This window comes from Haliaeetus leucocephalus, unplaced genomic scaffold (assembly GCF_000737465.1).
Source record: "Haliaeetus leucocephalus isolate CR32 unplaced genomic scaffold, Haliaeetus_leucocephalus-4.0 Scaffold840, whole genome shotgun sequence".
Lineage (NCBI taxonomy): Eukaryota > Metazoa > Chordata > Aves > Accipitriformes > Accipitridae > Haliaeetus > Haliaeetus leucocephalus.
Window position 1 is genome coordinate 3,066,669 of NW_010973276.1, and position 16,664 is coordinate 3,083,332.

The 16,664-nt window shown below is 49.2% G+C and overlaps 1 protein-coding gene across 1 annotated transcript; it reads right to left on the reverse strand.

Annotated features, from left to right (window-relative positions):
- Positions 1-247: 247 nt before the first annotated feature.
- LRRC43 (leucine rich repeat containing 43) lies at positions 248-7,881 on the reverse strand. Its single transcript, XM_010582276.1, has 12 exons — positions 7,786-7,881; positions 7,419-7,694; positions 7,027-7,137; positions 6,749-6,888; positions 5,903-6,141; positions 4,954-5,132; positions 4,431-4,554; positions 4,071-4,210; positions 3,823-3,912; positions 3,337-3,537; positions 2,718-2,799; positions 248-443 (listed from the first exon to the last, which is right to left on the reverse strand). The coding sequence occupies exons 1-12, from the start codon at positions 7,879-7,881 to the stop codon at positions 283-285; spliced, it is 1,839 nt and encodes a 612-aa protein (XP_010580578.1). The 3' UTR covers positions 248-282.
- Positions 7,882-16,664: the final 8,783 nt, after the last annotated feature.

The following is a 16,664-nucleotide window of genomic DNA, read 5'->3' on the forward strand; positions in this document are numbered from 1 at the left end:
CCCGCCGGTCGGGGCCGGGGGGGGCTTGCACCGGGCACTGCGCACCCGGGGCAGCGTGTGCCAGGCGCTGCACACCGGCACCGGGCACTGCAGCCCTGCACATTGCGCAGCCCACCCCGCACACCCCCCCCCAGCCCCTGTGTGCTGCAGAAGCTCAGCAGCAGCCCCAGACAACCACGACAGCCCCTTGGCATCTCCCAGCTCTGGCGAGTCAGCTAAACCAGGATCCACGCGGCATCCCCGTGGGTTTTATTTGCCACTCACTCTTTTGCTAGGCACACATTACTGAGCCTTCCCCACTGCCACGGCCATGCTCTCCTGGCTCTGGGTACCGGCTGCTGAGGGCCACCGAACCAGCTGCATCTGGAATTGAACCGTCAGGGGCACCAGCTGGAGACCTTGACCCTCCTCCAGTTCAGCAGAGTCCTTGTTTTTTCTTTTTCCTGTGGAAAGAAGTAAATCTGTCACTGTCTTGACAGAGTAAATCACCCTAAAACAGCCGTGTGCAGGGGGGGAATGCCCACTGTGTTAGCACTGACTTCCTGGGCCTTGAGAGAAAAATCTATTTTAATATGAATTCAGGTAAGAAGCCCAAAACCCCATCTTTAAGCAGGCAATCTACCTGGATGGAACTTTGCTTTTTGTTGTTAAACTCCTCTCTAACTCCTAGGAAAAAAGAAGGATGCAGAAATAAATAATTTCAAGGATCCTGGAAAATCAAGTGTGGGGCAAAATGGGACCTACGTGAGACTACTTCCGAAGACATCCTTCAATGGCTGGGCAAATTGTTTGCTCGAGACAAAGCTTGCTGCCTTTCCTCTTTGAGCCATCTGGAAGGGATCCCAATTCCTCTGAGAGGACTTATTATTTGTGTGCATTTGCCGACGGAGGGATGCAAATCAGCCTCAGCTCCCGGCTGTGAGAGTGCCAGTCCCTGCACAGCCTCACTGGATGCACGGCTGCAGCAGAGTGAGGGCTGGGAGCCGGCCTCCATGCCTCAGAGCATGGCCACTGCCGCAGCTCCAAGGTGGTACGTGGTACCCAGGTGATGAGCAAGTGCCAAACGGTGCAATCTGGTGACTCATGGAGCAGCCAGGGCTTGCAGACACTGCGTGCAGCGGCGCTTGAGCAGCCCACCTGCCACCCCAGCCGCAATCGGGGTGTAATTGTGAGTCATGAGTCACAGTGGAGTGCATGGCCATGGGACACTGCTGGCACTGGGTGTAGCCAGCTGTGGGGGCAGCTGATTTTTAGACACCATCTTTTTGAAATATGCACTCAGTGGCCTTGCTGTGCAGCCGGCCTGCCTCCACATCCACAGGCATAAGGGGATACCAAATTAAGCACGAGTCTCTAATCGCCCTGGGTTTCCTGCATCAGCAGCGGCTTTCTGTGCATGCAAAACGATCTCCAGCCACAGAACCCCCTGCAAGAAAGGGTTCATTCTTGCTCAAGCTGAAGGGAAGACCTCCTACATGCACACTGACCACGGGCCCTGGGGTGGAAAGGAAGTAAAAAACACCACTGCTAAACTTAAGTTGTTTGACAGCAGGTCCCTGCTTCAGCAACAGTCTGAGCTTACATTGCAAATGCACATCTTCTTATGGGGAACAAAAATTCAAGGAGTTTTTTCTTCTTTTTAGGTAGCTGGGAAGGCCATCAGGCTTCCTCAAGCGCAGAAACAGCCTAGGACTGCAGGGCTCTGAGATCCTCTCCAAAGATGGGGACCTCACCGTGGGTGGCAGGGTACTGAAAAGCATCCCAGAGCTCTTGGGGAAGGGGGTTAATTGCTCTCTTAAATTAGCGACTAAACCTGATGGCAGAGCGGGGACATGAGGCTCCTTTGGTAGCTCTGAGTGGTGCTGGGGAGGCCTGGCCCACTCCATGCTCTCCTCAACGCACGAGCAGCTTTTCAGCATCGCCCTGCCACCCCTTCCCCCCCACCCCCACCTTCCTCCTGCTCTTGCATTATCCCTCCGATGTGCTGGCACTGCTATTTTTGCAGTCAAAACAAGATTGCTGGAAAAATAACCTGCAAGAGGCAGGGTGAGGTTTTTCTCCGGTGGATTAAGCAATGCTGCTGGCTGAGCAGACTGTGACCTCTGCACTGGGGAGGCAGGGGACACCCGTCAGGGGCCAGAGTGGTCCCTTCATGAGTGACAGCAGGCCCAGGTCTGTTCCCAGCCCCACCATGAGCTGGCTGGGGCACCTGGCGCTCTCTGTGCATCTCATCTCTAAAACAGAAAGAACAATAATCCCCTCTGCAAAGTGCTTTGAGATGTGAGTTGGAAATGGATAAGGACCTTATTATGCATCCCAGACAGCACTCCTCCCAGTTGTCTGTGCCAGCCTACACCACCGGCCACATTTGGCAGCCAACACAGTGGGCAGCACGTCTTTCACCCAAAAATCTGCTTTGCCGTTCTCCCCTGGCATGCAGAGCTGGTAGGTGTGTGTCACTCCCAGGACAGCCGGCAGCCCACCCTTGGTGCTTGTTCAGACACCAATTCAACAAGGTGTCCGGGCATGTGTCTAACCTTACAGCCCCTGCAGTCAATGGGATGTATTCACAGCCCGAAGCTCAGGATATGAGTAAGCGCCCTGCTCAGCAGAGCGGGCAGCGTGACAGGGACCTGTGGCTGCCTTCGGGCCGGGCACCGCTGCTGTTTGCTCTTGCACACACCACCCTCTGCCCAGCCAGCTCTAGTCTCTGTCACCTTTGGTAGATGCTGTGGTTTTCCAGCTGGACTGACTCTCTGCTTTTGGTTTTTTGCTCTTGCCTTTGCCTTTTTTCCTCTCCTGTGGAGAGAGATGTTTCCGTAGTTAGACCATTTTAATTCACTGCCCGGATTCAGTCCTGTGACAGCCATCACCATCTGGGTTCTGTCACCAGGATTTAAAGGGCAAAGGAAAAGGGTGAGGGCAAGCAGGAGCACAGTGACAGGGCTGCTCAGAGAAGAGAATCCAGGAAATAGAAAGTGTCGGTACAGCTGGTGCATGTTGCCATGCCAAGGGGGAGAGAGCATCAGAGGAAGCACGAGTGGTTGCTTTTCACAGTCTCAGATGGAAAAATAAACTCATCTATTTTCTTAATCTTGGCCTATAAAAAGTAGCAGTACTCATCGCTAATATCAACATTAAATAACAATACCAGCAGTGATGGATGGTGCGTAGACAGGATTATTTCAGCCCCATTTTATGGAGAGGAGAACTGAGGGATGGACAGGATGGATGCCTGGGCCAGCTGCAGGGCAGGACACGTTGAACCTCAGCCTGCAGCGCTGCCCGTCCCTGGCAGCCCTGCCTCACCACCCTGCCCTGGGACATGCTTGTTACCTTCTCCTCCAGACTTGGTGGCTGCAGCGGCTGCTCAGTGATCAGGATCCCAAAGTCACACACAGTTGCCACCAGGTCCTCGGTGGCCAGCAATGTCTCCAGGGTCACCCTCTGGGTGCCCAGGGTCCTCCGAATGGGAGGGTTGCTGCGGAGTTCACATGGCTTCTCCTTCTTTTTCTGCTTGTCCCTGGGCACAGGAACCTGCAGGGCACCAGCATGGGGGCAAGCCTCAGCAGAGGGCTGGGGTCCCTTTATCAGACAGCAAGCAACCCCGACCCAGCCCCTTGCCCACCACTGCATCCAGACTGAGATGTGTGTAAAACCACTGCTGCCTTCCTCCTATAGCAAGGGGGGACTTTGGCAAGAGGTCTGGCATGGAGGGGAGATCCTCTGACACACCAAACTGGCCCAGGAGAAAGGCCCTCATTCTCCCATTATTTTTTTTGCAGCTAGGTGTTTGGACATCATTCTCTCCCAGCATCCTACCTTGGCACCGTCCTTTTCCAGACCCTGTCTTGCCTTCCCCTTCATGACTGTATTTTCTTCTGGATCAGTGTCAACAGGCCATGAGAGCACCTGCCCGGGGAGAGGAGCTGGTGCTGCAGCGGCTGGGATGCCCAAGGACCCTGGTCCGGGATCACTGGCGTCCCAGGCTGCCTCCCAGCGGGAACACTGCTGCTGCAGGGCCTCCCAACAGCTCTTTCCCCTTTCATCCAGCTCTGCCACACACTCACCTTCTCCTCCATGACTGAGACAATCGTTCCACATGCCAGGTAGGACTTCAGGCCCACTAAGTCCTTGGCAGTGTGCTCCTTCCTGTAGCTGCAGTCGATGGTGTCTGCCCAGGGCTTTCCAGGGGTGACAAACACCTTTACTGTGCAGGGACACAAAAAAGCTCTGAGGAGAGACCTCTCCTTCCCAAGGACAGGAAGGACCCCCCAGGACATGAGCAGTGCCAATTCATTATCCATTAGTCTCAGCAACAGCCCAGCTGCAGCCGACCCTGCGAGGGATGTCCTGATGCTACTGCATGCCAGGAAGAGCCATAAGCCTGCCCTGAGCCGTGAGGCAGGGGATTTATAACTCCTCATTACCAGAGTGGTCCTTGGGCTCCTCCATGGCTGCAGGCTCCTGCTGACCCTTTGTTTCCCTCGTGTCTTGAGCAGAGCTGTCCACATCCAAGGTGGCCACTTCGGGACGCTGATGGATTTTTGTTACCTGGAACAGAGAGGGATCTCTTGGCAAGGCATGTCTGGTTGTGTTTGTATCAGGACCAAGGGGCAGAGCTGCCTCCAGAATCCCATTCCCCAGCCCACCCTTATCATGGGAAGAAGGGGCACCACCGCCAGGGAAGGGGTCTGCTGCAGCCAGTGGGAGGGGATGTGTGAACGCACTCCTACGTGCAGAGCAGCACTGGGCTCCCCGAGAGGGACAGGGAATGTGGGCAGCAGGGACTTGTCCTGCCAGATGTGGCCACATGTGAGTTCTGTCCCCAGTGCTGCTGCTGCCCACGCCAGGTCCATTACAAATGGTCTTGCTTCGCAGCCTGGAGGTGAAGTCCCCCTTGCTGTGGCCTGACACTGCCTGTTGCTTTCAAGATCTCAGTTAAGCACAAACCTCAGTGCTGCTACCATCCTCGATCTCTTCTCCCTCCACAAACTTGTACGTCACGCAGTAGCTGTAGGTGATCACTGGAGCCTCAGAGCCAACCTCCAGCTGCTGCTGAGTGCTGGGATCAGGGACTCCCTTGATTTCCCCAATGCTCACAACCACTTGTGCTTCGCTTCTGATCAGCTCTAAAAGGAAGACAATCTTGCTATGAAGCTGCAGCACGCTCCTTCCAGAGTGAGGAAGGCACAGAGCAAGCAGAAGCCTCCAGGACGCCGTGTCCCACCACCTGGCATCCCTCCACGCTGCCCTGCGCTAACGCTGTGACAAGCCACTGCCACATGGGGTCAGTCCAAAGCCATGCAAACATCTCCTGGCTTGGTTGCTTTGCCTCCCTGGTTAACATTTTAGACTCCAAAGAGCATGTCCAGCGCATAAACTCATTGAGCAGGGGCCATCAAGAGGGGCTTCTCATCCCCGGGTGTCCCCAGCCCTCTGCTCTTGTCCCAGTCGGGGATGTGCCACGCTGCAGGGGCGGCACTGCTTCGTGCAGACAGTGCAGCACCCATGTGAGCATCTTCCTTGTGGACATGTTCCTCTTTCAGCAGCTCAAGAGGGAAACGCATAGTCTGAAACCAGACGGTGTCTAGGAAGCGAAGATGGGGGCAGGCCATGACACTGAGACAGTGCTAGGACTAGGTTTTTCTTGCAATCTTTGGACCTGACTAAGGCTAAACCCACCTCAATTGTAATTACACTGCTACAGGGTCCTCTGCCTGTCTCCCCACTTGTACTAATGGGGTAAAAAGGCACCGAGAAAGATCTCCATTTGAGGAGAAGCAAGAAGGAAGTCAATACTGCATCCAGAGTTTGCCCTGAGGACTCCTAGCTCAACCATGATGAAACCACCTTCTGACTCATGGGGTCAGCACGGACAGGTTCAAAGGCGAAGGCTCACCTGGCTGTCTCGCCAAACCCTGGAACTGGTGCCTCTCCTCAGGCCCTATGTGGATGTCGTCGAGGATAGAAAGCCTGGGCAGGCTGTCCACAAGGAAGCCTCTGTAAGTGGGAATGAGAGCCAGCGGATTCCCTTGGAGCAGCAGGATGCGGAGCTTCTGCAGACTGGACAGCTGGGAGACCAGCCCCAGCAGATCTGTGAAGTTGTTAAAGCTCAGGTCAAGGGAGACAAGATTTGGCCTAAGAAGAGAATCCAGAGAAGAAGGTTAGGCAAACAGCACCTATCTGAGGATAGAGAGCTACTACCCTGGGTCAAAAAAAGAAATAACAATTGTGTTTCCCCAGCACAAACTGGGTCAAACTGGGGAATCCAATGGTACAACCTCAAGAGGCCAATTCCTGAGCCATATGGTCCATTGCAGCCTGCCCCACAACCCAAAATCATGTTTCTTTAGCATCCATTAGCCACCCGACTGCATCATTCGGTGATGCAGCCTAAGCTTTAGATCCTTCCCAGGGCAGACTCCCAGCAGGGGCTTTGGGAAGGGCATGGAAAAAGGAAGCTGCCCAGGGACAGGGCAACTGTGGTGAGCAGGGTGTCAAGGCAGTTCCCCAGGTGATCTCCCCATTCCACACCTTGGCCATGGACCAAGACAACCTCTGAGCATGAGACAGAAGACAGCAAACAGAGACAGACTGCTCTGCACAGACAGGGGACACAAAGCAAAGAAACAACCCTGCTGAAGGGCTGTAATTTCCTAACAGGGGCCACTTTGATGGCTTGATGTCATCTGTTCACAGCCGCCCACCTCCCTTTCAGGAGCCCATGTTCAGCCTGTGGTATTACCAGAAGGCCGCAGTGAGGTACTTGTCCTCCGAAGGGCCGCACAGCCTGTTGTATCCAAGCCCCAAGTGCTGGAGCTCCGGCGGAGGCCGAGCGCACAGGTCCTGCAGATCAGCCACAACATTGCAACAAAGCTCCAGGACCTGCCCAGGACAGAGGGAACAAAAAACACCCTTTGCGATGAGCTGTTCCTGGCACTCCCTCAAGCTGTTCAGCTTGCATTGCGTTCCCAGACAGGACCTCCTTCCCCATCCTGCTGCAAGGCATCATCACTCACTCACCTTCAGTGTCCGGGGCAGGTTGGCCGAGGTTATCCTACTGATCTGGTTGGTACTGAGGATGAGCTCCTCCAGCTGCTGTAACTGCAACAGACCCTCGTCAACCTCCTCCACCTGCAGAGAGTTGGGTTTGGCCAATGTGTCCCTGAGCCACCTCATGGCCCAGGTGACATGGACATGTAGTGTTGATCCACATGACATACGTGTAACACAGATCAGTGCACCACACTGGGTGGGGGGACCAGTAGGTCTACCCCAGCTGCAACAGTGGCATCTGGGAAGATGCTGGGACAGGAAAGGTGTCCTTTTCCCAGGATGTTTTCCCTCCCAACAGGAAGACATGGTTTCCTGGACTGGAGATGGGTAGCTTTACAGGTACCAGCAGCTGCACTTACTCCCTTGCCAACGATCCGCAGGGACCTGAGGACCTGGAAGATGTTGGAGCCATGAACGAGCTCGGGTGCCAGCACAGCCATTTCCCGCAGGTGCTGGTCCTGGGGGCTGCAGTCTGGCAGCAAGGCCCAGGGGCTGTGCCGGTCGCTCAGCAGCTCCATCAGCGCATTGGGGCTCTCCTCACCCACTGGCATGGCCTCCTCCTGCCTGGCTGGGTCTGTCCCCAGCCCCAGCCGGCCTCCACAGGGGTTCGTGCATGCATTGAAGCGGGACTTGTTCTGCAGAGAGGGAGAGGAGAGAAGCAGTAAGAACCCTGCAGACCGCAGACCCCCTGCCATGTCCCATGGCTGTGCCCCCCTGGTCCCCTACCCAGCTGCCAATGCCGCAGGGGAAGTCCTGCAGACCCAGGTGCCGCAGGTGCTCCCAAAAAGCAGCTGTAACACTGCAGCAGCCGGGTGTTGCCATTCAGCCCCAGCCTGGCACAGAATTCCCTGGCTTGGCAGCGTGCGTCCCTGTCGCTAGGAGATGGCGGGGACACATACACTCTGGGGACCGGGGACCAAGCTCTGCAAGCGGGGCCACGGACTGAGCCTAGGATGGCACCGAGCTCCCTAGGCTGGGAATAAATCCCTGGTTTTCTGGATCTCCCCCTGGGTTCTGGGGGCTGCTCCCCACCAGGGAAAGAGTGGGTGGCCTCATACAGCATTTGCAGGGTGCAGCATCAGGACTGTCCCCTGGACAAGGGTCTGTGGCATGGCATTTGCCATTTCACTTATCTACATCCTGAGTGTCACTCAGGTTTCAGGGAGGAAGCAGTCAGGTTCTCAGTTAGCTGTAAAAGTGCTGTTCACTGGCGTGGAGGGCACCGCCGCCACAGCCATAGCAGCGCGAGGCCATCGGAAAACATAGTTCACAGCTAAAAATAACGGCTTTTATACTTGGAAAAAGTAGATGAGCCTGAGGCACAAAAGCCATCTATCTTAGGTCAGATTCAGGTCTCCACGCTCTGAGGTTTATTTGCTTTTTCCAGCGATAGGTATTGAGGCAATGGCTATAAATTCCATTTTAGGGAGACTACAGAGCAGCCTGTGTCAGCAAAATTTCACCAGATGAATTGCAGATGCTCTGCAGCATCTGGTGGTTACATGGTGGAAAGCTGAACTTCCACTCGGGTTGGGTTTTACAGGACAGATGCTTATCTGCTACCCTATCGGCTCAGCAGCTTATCACAGCTGCGTACAGATAGGAAAGGATATGCAGAGCATACACACGCCAAGAGATAGTGGCATGCCGTGGAGTGGAATAACCAGGCAAGCTGCTATCCTCAGCTCAGTAGAAAATTAAGTCAAATCTTCTAAAAATCTTTGAAAGAGTGTTACCGGTGGTTGAATCGTGTTTCGTGGAAAAGCCAAGCTGTAAGAATGCTGCTTCTCTTATTTCTATCACTGTTACAAATAGTTGGGCCCCACTGCCATCAACGCTGCACAAATCAATGTTACCTGCTCTAGGAGGAAGACTGGCTGCAATTCCTTGTCTGTCCTCCCTGGCTGTACCCATCTGGGGCAGCTGGAAGGGGACTGGCAGTGCCCGGTGCCTAATGGTCTCTTGTATGTGCAAGCTCACGTACCTTCCACACATCTTGCAATGCACTGTGGGGCACTAACCAGCTGAATCTCTCTGCTTTTTTGGTGCTTGCAAACAAGCAACCTGCCAAGATCACCCTTCTACCTGAAAGGAGCCATCTGTATCCATCATTGTCTTTGTAGGGATGTTCCTAAAGGCCACCCTGCACAAAGAAACCTCTCTCTCCCTCTCCGTTTTAACCCCAAATAATAATAAAACCCTCAAATTAAAAAAAGTGTCTGCCGGAACTGTCCTTTTCTGGTTCTCTTCCAGCACTCTGCTGTACTGTCTGCTGCCTCATACCATAGGCCATGATAACTCATTCTCTTTCTCTGCATTATTTAGCACCTGGGAACATGGGTTGTGCAAGAAGAAATGCACCCCTGTGGGATGGCTGCATCCCTCTGCTTGGCTGTCCAGAGGTCCCTTGCAGCACAGTGGCAGAACTACATTCGGTTTGTGAATCTCCATTATTGCGGCTTCAGGTAAACAATTGAGGCCTGAAGTTACAGGCTGGTGGGACCCCAGTGCAACATGGTACAAGGGAAGCATCCGTTCCCATTTCAAGCCTTGGGAATCAGTTCAGCCAAGAGAACAGTCCTTGTACCAGTCCCAGGCACTCCAGAGGAGCTCACGTGCACACCAAGCTTTTTATTTTCAGAGTCAGATTATTTCACATAGAAAACAGAACTGATTATTTTGACACCAAGATGTTGTTCCCTAAAAGTTTTCTGGTGACTTGACACACATTCATCTTTGAATCTATGACTACCTTTCAGGTGTATCTTTTATCACAGAGGTGGGAAGTACAAGTGTGTATGTGTCACTTGGCATTTTCACAAAAGTATGTTCATAGAGGTTTTCTCTGCCCTCCTTTCTGTCCTAACCTATCAGTTGTTCTGCAGGTCCTCTTCTGATCACAGCCTCATACTTGTAAATCCTAGGAACAATTTTTCTCTGGTTTTGTGTGTATGGGAATTTCCTGCATTTAGTTACTGGAAACAGAAAATAGCCTCAGGGAAGTTAGAGAGACGGGTGACAGAGATGGGGAGGTGGGATCCTGGACATCCTCTGCTGGGTTATGCGAGAGGGTCACACCTCGGGGACAAGGTCTTACAGACATCCAGCAAAAGGATTTATATGTTGACCTGGAGGCCTGGCCTGCCTTGCACACGAGCCCCTCATGGCTTTTTCACTCCCTGCATTAGCCCACTCTTACATTGAGTCTGCAGGAGAAGGTTGCTGGCTTTGGGTACCAATAATGTGCTTGCGTGTTCCAACCATGTTTTTTTAAAAAAAACAACAACAGAGTTTTATGTTCTAGATCCTACATTTTAGAGAGCCCAAGGATTTAGATGGGATGGCTAAGCCAAGTGTCCTGAGCTCCTAGTCAAACAGATGATACAGGACACCATCTGTGTCAGTCTGAAACTGCATCTAGATCATAATCAGTGAAGACGCATTTGAACTAACTTTTGATGTAATCTTTCAAAAAAGAAAAAACCCCAAACTAGCACCCACAAAAAAAAAAAAAACCCATGGAGGAGCCACTGACGCAAAACTCCACAGTACTTAAATGCAGCTTGGCTGTCCACATCTACAGCACTCCAGACAACAAGCAGCTTGAACACCAACGTTCAGCTAGCTTTCAGCCAAGTCAACGGCTCTCCGTACCTGCCATGAAACGCCAAGCAGGTGGGTCTGACTTAATGTTGCTATGCATTGTAAGGTTGCATCGGTTGATGTTCATTGCTAGCTCAGCCACTTAATGTCTATATGCCTCAGAAATTTAGCATGCTGCACAATATCAGAAAGTTTTGCAAAAATGATGTAGAGGCTTGAGACTGATCATTGTATTTTTTTTTCTTTCCCCTCTTCATTTGAAATCAGAGATCAACAGGTTTGCAATCTTCCTCTTCTGTTCACTGGTTCCTTTGGCCTCCTTGGCACCAACAGCCACCTCAGAAGAAAGCAAATCTACTACAGGACAGAGACAGAAGCATTTTACTACCAGAATAAAGCCCTTAGCATCAGTGATAGAAAAGCAAGTGACTACCTTGTTTAAAAACTACGTAAGTGTACTATCTTGCATTTGTTGTGTCTATGTCTGTGGAGAAATCTCTCAAATTATTATAAAACACTAAAAAGACTATCAGAAAAGAAATATTTGGGTTAGGAACAGTCTCTTCTCTGTATTCCATACAAGAAGGAAAGCATTTACCTTGCATTACTGTAGGGCAGACTTGGAGCAATGTCTAGGACAGCTGGGGAAAGCTTGGGCAACTTTGCCTCAGCTAACTGCTAGCTCTGGTCTTCCAGACTAAATGCACTGCTCCTTCTCAGTCTCCCGAGTCACGTTGGGCTTGAAACAGGCATGTTTTTGGAGGAAACTAGTCACATCACTGGTAACATGGATAGAATCGCCTTGCTTTTCAGTCTGATCCTAGTACTAGAGCAGTCAGGAGCACTTCTGCCAAAAATCCTGCTCACCCATCCTTTCCTTGGAGATGGTAAAATGTGCACTGAACCCAAGTGTCTGTTTCAGACAAATTTTGATTCTGGGGAACGTGTTCCCTTGAAATCAAACCATCTCTGCTGAAACAGATGAAAATATGCTCAGGCCAAAGTAAATCTCTTGCATGAGTAAATTTTGCCCATATGGCAAAGATAAAAAAGAAAAGACTTTAAAAAGCTGAAAAAAAAGCAAGCAGGGTATTAAGATAGAAAGCACTGCACAATCACAGCCACAGATAGTGTGCAATACCTATTTGATAAAAGGAACATAGGTGTTAATACAGCTGTTGAACAATAAAAAAAAAAACCCCAAGCACACACAAACTGAAAGATAGGTGTGTATGCGCCTAGACATTCAAACGTGAAGCAACTACTAGGAAAGATGTAAACGAAAAAGATTGATAATTTCTCTCTCCTCTTCCTCCCCTGCAGAATGCGTGTAGCTCTCTAACGTCCAAAACTGACAGCTGGCTAACTGCTGACTCCCAGGCCAAAGACATGGTGAAGAAAATACCCGAATGCCCAGCTTTTGACGCAGACTGCTGCTTTTTCCACATTTTTTACAACATTTTGCAAAACCTGAGAAGCGAGATGGAATTAATCTGTGGTGAGTTTTTAACTCAGTTTGTCGATGCAAATATCAATCAGCTAAATGCGACACTGAGTGAACGAGCCGGGCATTACAACTGCAAGAATGAAGACCTTCTGCAGATGGATCGTAGCCAGGTCCAGAGGATGAAAATGGCAGAGAAGAAGACATACATCTGGTGGGTTTTACAGAGATACGAACAACTTATGCGAAATACAACAAAAATGTACTCCTCAGCAGAAATGTAATACATCAGGATGAAAAAATAACTTTAAGATACTAGACTCGGCTAAATGTGACCTATCAGTAGTTATGTGATCGGTTTGATGCCAGGAACAACATTGATAATGTACTTGCTATTCTACATATTATAACTATATGATCTAGTTTAATTTAATATTTAAAGGGTGAATGTCTTAAGTTATTGATTGTATTTATTATAAAATTATTTATACTGTTTTATTTGCAACAGCATATAAAAAGGATGGAGTAATGTAAGTCAGGGTGTTTTAATTAACCAATCATGACATAAATAAGCAAACAGGAAAGCATAATTTCAGTAATTTTAATGTTATTTATATTTTTACCTTGCAATTATTTTTCAAAAGAAAAGTTGATTGTCAGTAGACTGATTTTGTACCTCTCTCTGCTAGTGAATTGTATTTATTAATTTATATAATACATCTATTTTTATAAATTTATTTAAGCAATTATATAGTTTATATATATTTATTCAGATTTTTAACGTTTATATTTTAATACTGAAAGGGATGAATGATTTATTTGCTACTTAGTAGGTGAATGGTTTTACTCATTTTCTGTCATTATATTTGGATAGAACCTGGAATTTAATTAAAATGAGATTAAAGAAAACTAATATTGCTGGATTCTCTTTTAACTGTGTAATCCTTTTTTTACAATATTTTTTGCACTGAAAACCTAGTGTTTTATTAAAAAGCAAATTGAACTAGTTGTTTCTGGTCCTTATGTTAAAAGTACTAGAAACAGCACATATCCTCCTTTCCCATCCATTTTTATTCATAGACACAAAGCAGTTTTGTTTCTTAAGTTCCTAACTGTTTTCTCGTTTGGATCCACCAGTAGGTAAATTGCTTTCTAATCAGCCCCCACTTCTGAAGGCTGAATTATTGCGGCTTCTTCAACATAGCTCCAGAGTCTGGTTTAGATTTACAGGTTTTCATGGTTCATGGCCAGCACCAGCTTTGCTGGAAACATGCTGGATTAGCTCAGACACAACCACCACACCAAAATGTGGCTGAGCTAATTACCACTCCTGGAGCTGGTAGCAGAGCAAAGACACTCAAACGGTCTAGGAGCAATAGGACTTGTCATATACTTGTTTTTCTTTTATTTCATATCAAGTCCTGATTATCCCAAATAATGAGAAGGTTAATAATAATAACACAATTATTTTAGTCTAAATTACCATACAAAGCTCAAGCCAGTCTAAGCATTAGAATCAGTTCCAAAATAAACATTATTTCTCTATTAAAAAAATCAGTTCCACAAACTAACATTATTTATCTATATAGAAAAAAAAATTTACTTGAAACACCTACTTAAAACACAAGTAAAGGATTACCTCTCTATCTGCTGCCATCCCCCGTGTTCATTGATGGTGGTCCACACCAGCACACAGCCCTGTGCAGGGTTGACTTTGCTCAAGAGTACTCAGATTTGTGCTCTGAATGTCCAGGGAATTGCAGCTGGATTGAACCCCTGCATCCCAGTGGCACCAGTGCACCTTCTCTGCTCTGTGAAAAGCCCAAGAGGAGCTGGAGCAAGGGATTTTGCTACCAGTTCATCTCCTCCATCCTCCTTTCAAATGCTCTCAATGCAAAATACATCAGTGCCCAACTCGCCCTTGTGCTGTGGTGGTTCTTCAAGATGGTGCCATTAGTCCCGATGCCGCTGTAGCTCCTTCCTCCTCCCATTGCTGGAGAACTGGCCCTGTTCTACCCACACTTCTCTAGGAAGAGTGGTTTCTTGACATCAACGGAGTCACTGCCAATCCCCAAAAAGCACCAGTTGGGGCTGGGGCGGGGGGTGTTCCTAGAAAATATTCTAGTTTCTCCAAGAGGAGCAGGGGGACCAAGCTCCTTGCTGGAGCCAGGGAAGAATTCCTCCCAAATGGAATCAATTTCAGACACCACTATGGAGGTGTCACATAGTGCTGACAGGCAGAAGGATGGGGACAGATCTGAGACTGTTACTGTGGTTTCTGATGTTAACACAAATAGCACAACTCTCTTTGTTAGTGCCGTATTGGCACACCCTGAATTCAAAGAATGTTTTCATAAACCACCTCTCTGACCTGTGCGAGCTTCGGGCAAGCATGGTGAGCCCAAAGGTGGGTATTTGCTCCTGCCTTCTGCATCATAAAGTCAACTGCCAGTCCTGGAAGTCTCAGTGCTAACCCCTGTGGGGTAACACTGGTGGCTGGGGCACTCTCTCAAATTACTCTGCTTAGTTCCAGTTCTACCAATTTTTCCAGGGTCCAAAAGGTGCAGTTCCAACCTCATATCCTTAATTTTTAATAGAGAAAGAAGAGTGAATGGAAAAGGATCACCGACTGGGGATGTGCTTAGCCCCAGGGCAGAAGCAACATCTGCTGACCTTATCAGGTAGGGTCAGCAAACCACTACAAGCAGAAAGACATTTACATCTGAGGGCTTAGACATCACCATTTCCAATGGTTGACATAAACCACTTAAACCTTGCTGAACCAGAGGATTATACAGGGCCACTCCCTGTGGTTTTCTCTGTCATGCACATGTTTTCTTTCACCTTCCGAATATGTAAATAGCTAAATGAAAGTGTTTGCCTTGGAAAAGGAAACAGATTTCCTCAGAAGTTCAAACAAGATGTTGAAGTGAGTCAGATGGTCTGTCCCAGTTCATGTCATGGAAAGAGGAACCTGAAAAAGAGCATTGTTCTTCCCCACAGGGGCACAAAATTGTACTGCCAGCCCTGCAGACTCAGCTCCCCTCAAGAGTCTGAGCTCATGCACACAGGACGCACACTTGAAGTAGGGAGACACAGGCTTATGCAAAGCTGTGGCAAGCCGCTGTCCTCACATGTGCTTGAAAGAGAGTAGTGCTTTGCCACAAGCGTTCGGGATGCAGCAAGGCAGGCTGGCTGATACCAGAACATCAAACTTCAAAGGGCTGAGGTCAGGAAGCAATGACCAGCACCTCACTGAATAGTCAGAATGAGAGTGCAAGACAGAAACAGTGACTGCAGATAGTCTGATGCACAGTGACACACCTGTATCACTAAAGCACTTCTGACATCTGCATTATGCTCATTTCTGCAAGCTCCTATAGCAAACAGCCACTGATGTTGGAGAGTTTATTTAGGTTCTGTAGGCAGCCTATGGATGTGTGGCTGCTCAGGTACTGTCCTTTTGTCTATCCTGATATGGTTGGTTCCCTTTCAACCTCAGCCACATGTAAAGGCGTTCTTTAAAAGCTCTTCCCACTTCTCTGAGAAGATGGGGCAGCTTCAGAAAAGGGAGGGATATTAAACAGGTGAGAGTCACATGTTGGATGACTGACCTTGGTCTGCACAGTAAAGAGAAGAGTTGAGAACCAACACTAGCTCTAATGCAGAGGTGGTTGTATGGCTTCCTTTGTAAGAGATTCTCCAGACCTCTGCTGCTCACGCCCGAGGCAGGGTGCTCAAAAGCTCACCCTGAAGCCCAGAGATTCTCAAAAGATGACGCGAGCATTCACAAAGAGAAAGGCTCAGACAAGTCACTCCCAAGAGGAGAAGGCTGCCAGCCCCAGACAGATCTGCAGACCTGTAGCTTTCCTGGCTGGTGCAGGATGGTCAGGGCTCAGATAAATCCTCCTCAGCCCTGGAGGGCTGGAAGTTGGGGGATACACCTGCACCACACGGTGCATATCTGCTGTGATAATGAGGTGGTCACCAGCAAAGCTTTCTTGACAAGCAGTTCCCCACTTATCCTGATTGAAAATGTACCTGTTGGCTTTCAAGGCCTATGAGAAATTTACAGTTGAGATGGAGGAGTCACAGATGGGCTTTGTAAGAAGGGTCACAAGAGGGCAGGCAGCAGCAGGACTTAGGGATGTGATGAGTCTAGTTTTTGTGGGTTTGTTTCCATTTTGTGATGGAAAGGTGTTGGGGTTTGTGATACACACACCTTGTTCCGAGATAGGAACATGTTAAACATCTCTCTGGATGACAACAAGGACTATTCTGTGTTTGCACACAGGGAACTTCCCCAACACCCAACTATTCATTGTCTACCCACCTCCTGGTGATGAGGATGCTCAGGAGGAGAAAGTCCTCAGTGGTGAGAATAGGCATAGAAGAACTCCTAAGGGTAAATACGGGTTAAAAAATAAAATAAAAAAAAACTAGTGAGCATTGCTTACCATTCTTTTACATATAGAGAGCTCTGACCTGTTTGCCTGTTGAAGTACCAATTCCCTTACAACAGTGATTTCGTTTGGTGTAATTTCCATAGAGAAATGTA